The 6,891-nt window shown below is 37.8% G+C and overlaps 1 protein-coding gene across 1 annotated transcript; it reads right to left on the bottom strand.

Annotated features, from left to right (window-relative positions):
- Positions 1 to 1,553: 1,553 nt before the first annotated feature.
- On the bottom strand, positions 1,554 to 5,587 carry LOC107578191 (rho GTPase-activating protein 10-like; the record flags this gene model as incomplete). The annotated part of the gene is made up of 2 exons (XM_016264172.1): positions 1,554 to 1,713; positions 5,482 to 5,587. Coding segments are annotated over 2 exons (266 nt in total), but the record flags the coding sequence as incomplete, so codon positions are not given.
- Between the last annotated feature and the right edge of the window lie 1,304 nt (positions 5,588 to 6,891).

Here is a 6,891-nt window from a genome sequence, read left to right as displayed (position 1 = left end):
TCGGCTTCATTATAGTCACACAGTATTTATATTTGAACCCCAGACGGCCAGTGTGAGTGACAGAGGTTAGCAGAAGTGTGGAAGTCTCGACAGGGTTGAACAAAGGAATGAGAGAGCTGGAAGAAGGGATAGAAATCTGATACTGCTGTGAAATTCTGCAGACGACAGCAAAGCCTGCTCTCTCTCTCTCTTTTTCCATCTCAGTCTTTGCCCATTCCTCTCTCGCAGACTTTCTACCTCATCTTTCTCCACCCAGCCCTGCCTCTCTCTTGTTACCCTCTCACCCCTCTCTCTCTCTTTGCCCTCGGTCTACACACTTTTCCCCCCTCGTTTCTTCTTTGTCTCGCAACTTTTCCGACTTCTCTCTCTCTCTCTCTCTCTCTCTGCAGATGGACCTGAATGCAAAACATTGTCTGTTGAGTGCATCTGGGGGTATCAGCAGTCTGGAGAGGAGCTAATCAGTCTGCTGCTCTGCAGAGTCATTCCTTCTCCTGAATCTCAACGCTTCGCTCACTTATTTCAACTTACATCAAAACAACATCAAGGTCAATATCATTTGGTCTAGGAATGCTGTATATTAAACAATCTGCCCATCTACGTAATGTTGTATGCTGCTTCAGAAGTGCTTTTCATAGACAAAATATATTGAGAAATGTTTGCATAATTACATATACTACACATACTCTAGTAAGTTCTTATGCGGTAATGTAAAATAAAACGACCATAATTCTGACATTTTGCTTTGCTTATGCCTTGTAATACTGTGTATGATAAATACTGCATCAAATTCAACAGTTGTACGGTCTACATTTTATTCAAATTAAATTTCTAAGCAGTCTCTCTAATTAAGTGTTTGATTTAATACTACTACTGATAATAATAAATATTATTATTATAGTTTTTATTTCCTAAACACCTTTCCTACAGCCCAAGGTCACTTTGCAAAATAGAATATCAAATTGTAAAAATCAAATCAGCAAAAGTGATTAATAGATCCCAGTGTTTATTTTGAATTACTGAACTGAAATATGATCATCGGGCACAACACTGTGCATAGTTTGAAAGCAATTCTTCAGCCTGTTTCAAATGTAGGCTAAATAATTTAGAGATTATGAAATAATCTCACTCTTTCTCCCTTTGTCCCTCAGAATGAACCCCATTTTAGGATTAACCAGATTACTGTCATCTAAAGCTGATTAAATCAGCATTTTAACCTGCATTTTAGCCAAATGAGTACGGCGGTCCAACTGTATTTGAGCCATCAGAAAGAAAAGCTAACTGAGCAGTGGTCAGTCAAAACACGCATGGCTCCCCCTCCTGGCTGTAGAGAGAAGTACACCAAGCTCAGCATAGCAAGACCTTATACAACAATTCAAAATCAAATAAACTCACTATCACTCTCCATAACTCACTATCTGCTCTTTATAATATGATACTCTCTAAGGTACTAGTGGTGACTTTAAACCTTATGAGCTGCCAACCTTAGACAACTTTTTTTGGCAGCTCACCAGGTGTTGCGATGTGGCCACTCATTCTCCAGTGAGAAGTCTCACCTTTTCATGCTGTTCTATGAGAATCTCCACCACAATGTTCTGGAACTTGAGGTCCATAATGGCTGCCACCGTTTCTTCCTGCGGTCTCATGAGCGTGGGGCCAAACACTACCCCAAGGTTCGCCACTGTCATCAGGTTCTGTTTGCTGTTGGCAGCAACACTACACACATAGAAAAAAAAGAAGTTATGATTAAATTACTTGAAAGATTGAAAAAAGATTGACATTATTGCACATTATTTGTTTTGATGAAAGATAGCAAGAACGGTTTGCAATGTTTTTGCATTTGATTGTGAAACTATATGCAGTTAACCTTCTATTAGAAAGTGTCTTCAGTCTCATTGCAATATATCTTAGAAGAACTTGAAAACACGATAGAAAAAAAAGAAGTTATGATTAAATTACTTGAAAGATTGAAAAAAGATTGACATTATTGCACATTATTTGTTTTGATGAAAGATAGCAAGAACGGTTTGCAATGTTTTTGCATTTGATTGTGAAACTATATGCAGTTAACCTTCTATTAGAAAGTGTCTTCAGTCTCACTGCAATATATCTCAGAAGAACTTGAAAACACGATATTTTGAATTAATTAATTAGTAACTTAAAGATCACAGGGGTGAACATTAAAACCTGCATGCTGAATGACTCTTTTGGTTATCAGCCTCACAGATGGAGAATTTTTAGTCAAACTTCATTACGCATATTGTCCATGCAGTTCAATTTGTAAAATATCTAAACAGAGTAAACTTTACCATCCTCTGAACAAATGGGTTCATTTGGATCATTTGACTAGGAATCTGGTGTGTTTTTCCCTTTAGTTTGGTTCATGTAGGCATATACTGTATGAATTACATTAGCTCAAACAAAGACATTTTGAGAGAGTGCCCTTCGATAAAATAAATACAATACAGTTTAAAAGTCAGTACGCTTTTTTTTTTTTTTTAAAGAAAACAATACTTTTATTCAGCAAGGACACACGACACTGATCAAAAGTTACATTAAAGACATTTAGAATGTAGCAAAAGATGTATACTTCAAAGGATACTGAAAAAAATGCATCACAGTTTCCACAAAAATATTAAGCAGCACAACTGTTTTCAACAGCAAATTAGCATAAGAAGGATCACGTGACACTGAAAACTGGAGTAATGGGTGCTGAAAAATACATTATTATTAAATGTATTAAAGGGGTCATATGATGCTTTTTAAAAGATCATTATTTTGTGTATTTGGTGTAACAGAATATGTTGACATGCTTTAATGTAAAAAAAAACACATTATTTTTCAAATACTGTACATTATTGTAGGTCCTCTATGCCCCGCCTCTCTCAAATGCTTCATTTTCTACAAAGTCCCTCCTTCAGACAAGCGCAGTCTGCTCTGATTGGCCAGCTGACCCAGTGCATTGTGATTGGCCGAACACCGCAAGCACTCGTCGGAATGTAACGACCCTTACCATAATCGCACATACCAGCTTCATCACTGTCATGCGACTCTGTTCTCCTTTCGGGCTTGAACTGATGGTAAAACTAATGACATTATTTACTGTCTTTACATTTATTTTGAAAGATGAAGAAGCTGGTATGTGTTTGCAGTACACAAGCCACGGTTAAGACAGCTGACTCCACTGTGATGTGATGTGATGTGACCCTGTCTCTCTCTCTCTCTCGCTCTCTCTCTCACACACACACACACGATGTGCAAAACTCCGTATTTGAACAGTCAGTAGTAAATACTTAAACTAATAACAAAACATACTTCGTGGGGGGAAGTCGTGGCCTAATGGTTAGAGAGTCGGACTCATAACCCAAAGGTTGTGGGTTTGAGTCTCGTACCGGCAGGGATTGTAGGTGGGGGGAGTGAATGTACAGCACTCTCTCCAACCTTCAATACCACGACTGAGGTGCCCTTGAGCAAGGCACCGAACCCCCAATTGCTCCCCGGGCGCCGCAGTGTAAATGGCTGCCCACTGCTCCGGGTGTGTGTTCACGGTTTGTGTGTGTTCACTGCTGTGTGTGTGCACTTTGGATGGGTAAATGCAGAGCACTAATTCCGAGTATGGGTCACCATACTTGGCCACATGTCACGTCACATATTCACATATATTCGTCACATATTCACATATTCCAGTAGCTGATTCAGAAGCGCCAGATTGTCATAGCAAAGTCAGAATGACCTCCTCTCCTAGGTTCATGAAACGGTCGTCCATAAAATGCATTGCTGTTCTGTTGTAAGTAATCTTAAAGATTCCTAAATGCATCTACTTCTGGAAGGCCAAATAAAGTGCTTTTGTTTTCGCCTAGAAACACACAGCGTCTCCCTGACATGCTGCTTCAACACTAACTGCGGTTACTGAAACCACGCCTTCTTTCTTTGCGTGAACATTTGGCCGGCATTATGCAAATATTTCCACATAGTGACATAGATATGTGGGGGTGTGTTAGAACGAGGCGTTTTAGGGGGGCATGGCAGAGTCTTAACTTTGATAAAGAATATCTCTTTGGTTTTGAGACTTTAGTCTTTGCAACTTCAGGGATCTTATCTATGCACACTCAGCTTGTAACACTCCAAAGAGAAAGGAAAACTTGAAATCGCATCATATGACCCCTTTAAAATAGAAGACAATTACATAAAATTTTTATATTTCACAATATCAGTGTTTGTTTGTTTTTTTACTGTATTTTTGGTCAAATAAATGCAGCCTTGAAGAACCTCAAACCGACCTCAAACGTTTGAACAGTACTGTAAACCTGATCTTTGAGCTTTGGGGGAGAAAAATAAAAAATATGTAGACTGTCAGTATGTCACTATATTTCAAAACCAAAATGCGCTTCTTCCGCTGCAAACAGCTATAAATGCCTAATCTGCGAAACAGGTGACACTTCTTTGAAAATTCTGAAATGGGGGGGAAAAAAAAACCTCATTAACATTCTAAGCAATAGGGAGACAATTTGCTATTATGTAACTTTAATAACAAATTTTGGTCTGGACACGTTTGTCCCTGTTTCAGAATAATGCAAACAAACTACAGGTATCAAAATGTCAGTTTACCACTTTCACAGGGTGCACTTTGAAAATAAATACGCCACACAAAGATAACAATTAATCACCTCTCTAATTCCAATTCAGATAAAATGGCAACATTACGCTTTTTCCTCTCCATCTCTGATGGGTCTGCAACTGTGCCAACTCCTAAAGCATTTTGCGAGGGCTGGAGAGGATGGAAGAGGAATTTAGTGGTGGATAACCTGAATTTAATTTCCAATTGCACATTCTTAGCTGCCAGCAAATCCCACTCTGTATTTTGAGGAGACACGTCTGCCCAGTCACTGATTGCTGGAGGTTAGGGAGATTATGTGCTTATCTTCAATTTGCTTACATTCACATTATATAAAATGTGAGGCCTGAGGTAAAGGTAATGATAGTTAACATTATTTGGAAATCTCTAACCCGATCTAATCTCTTACAGAAGCTGCTGCATAACTCTCTCTCTAAGTGGGCAGTTGTTGGTTGGAATGGAGAGGGACAGGACTTGTTTTCTCTAGAAAAAAAGTTGTGATCTAGATAACAGCATGGATCGAATGAAAGTCCATGTGGAGTTTTCTCTTTGCTCAGTCTCTCTTCTCTGCAGAGTGCTGTTTGTCTGTTTGCTCAGTTGCTCAGCAACAGAGGTAGCCTACATATGTTTCTACGGGTGCTGCCTGTAGGAAGGTGTGTTTTTGTGTACAGACGGTAAGAACAGAATGAGGGAGAAAGTTGGAAATAATGATTGAAAATAGTGGCTGACAGCCGAGAGAAGTAAAAAGGTTGGAGAAAGAAAACAGAGAATGTGCACACACACACACACACACACACACACACACACACACACAAAATAATAATAAAAAATTGTGTATACAGACCAGAGAAAAACCAGTTTCCACTCACTTGGCAAGATGCTTGGTAACCAGACTGAGCACTAATCTGTTCCTCTCTGGCAGTTTATGAACCAGACAGTGAATGGCCTGAACTCTAGATTCTGGAGTAGCGCTCTCTGTGTAGACAAAAAAAAATTAAAAAGACAAAAAAGGGGAGGGGGGATTGGTTTAGAAGACGGCATGTAATATGCAGTTTTACAATTTATACCTATTAAACCTACATGTACACGCTTAAATATGTATAATTAGATTTATAGACAAATATATATTGCTCCTACGTATAAATACTTTCAAATAAAAATGTATATTTAAAATACATTTTCATAATAATAATAATTTTATATATATATATATGATTAAATTAGTAGGACCAAATAGTATAAGAAAAGTAGCCAGCAAATGCACAGCATATATGACAACTCCTTAAAAAACGGTTTAAAGAAGCATCCCAAGATACACCTCAAAGTTGGTTCAGGAAATAAGTTCTTTTGGTTTCCACATAATTCCCATACTTCCATTCCTTTCAGTTTTGAAGTTTTTACTATTAAAATGCAAATAATAATTGGCTGGTGTAACCAATCTTTAATACTTCAAATTAAACTTATTTCAGTTACTGTAGTTGCCAAAGTTTTTATCTAATATTTATAATTTATTTAATTTCAGCTTGATTTCAGTTAAGTCATTTTTTTAATGGTTTTAGTTGACAATAACATCACTGGGTCTAACTGTATAGGCCGGTGAGGTGTAGTGACTAAAGCTCAGGGATGGTCAACCCCATGTTGCTCCAGAACCTGAATAAAATAAGTTTCTGTACACGTGCCCCTCATAAAAGCTAAATAACTAATTAGTACAAATTCTGCCTTTGTACATTTAGTGTTATTAGGCTTGCCACTATTGACTTATAGCACCTCCGAGACCTAAGACAACGACACATCTCTGCTGATGTCATTTTCCTATTTTGAAAATCCTTGGCAGAGTCTTAACTTTGATAAAGAATATCTCTTTGGTTTTGAGACTTTAGTCTTTGCAACTTCAGGGATCTTATCTATGCACACTCAGCTTGTAACACTCCAAAGAGAAAGGAAAACTTGAAATCGCATCATATGACCCCTTTAAAATAGAAGACAATTACATAAAATTTTAATATTTCACAATATTAGTGTTTGTTTGTTTTTTTACTGTATTTTTGGTCAAATAAATGCAGCCTTGAAGAACCTCAAACCGACCTCAAACGTTGAACAGTACTGTAAACCTGATCTTTGAGCTTTGGGGGAGAAAAATAAAAAATATGTAGACTGTCAGTATGTCACTATATTTCAAAACCAAAATGCGCTTCTTCCGCTGCAAACAGCTATAAATGCCTAATCTGCGAAACAGGTGACACTTCTTTGAAAATTCTGAAATGGGGGGGAAAAAAAAA

This window comes from Sinocyclocheilus grahami, unplaced genomic scaffold (genome assembly GCF_001515645.1).
Source record: "Sinocyclocheilus grahami isolate Dianchi unplaced genomic scaffold, SAMN03320097.WGS_v1.1 scaffold9268.1, whole genome shotgun sequence".
Lineage (NCBI taxonomy): Eukaryota > Metazoa > Chordata > Actinopteri > Cypriniformes > Cyprinidae > Sinocyclocheilus > Sinocyclocheilus grahami.
This window is presented reverse-complemented; position numbering and strand designations above follow the sequence as displayed.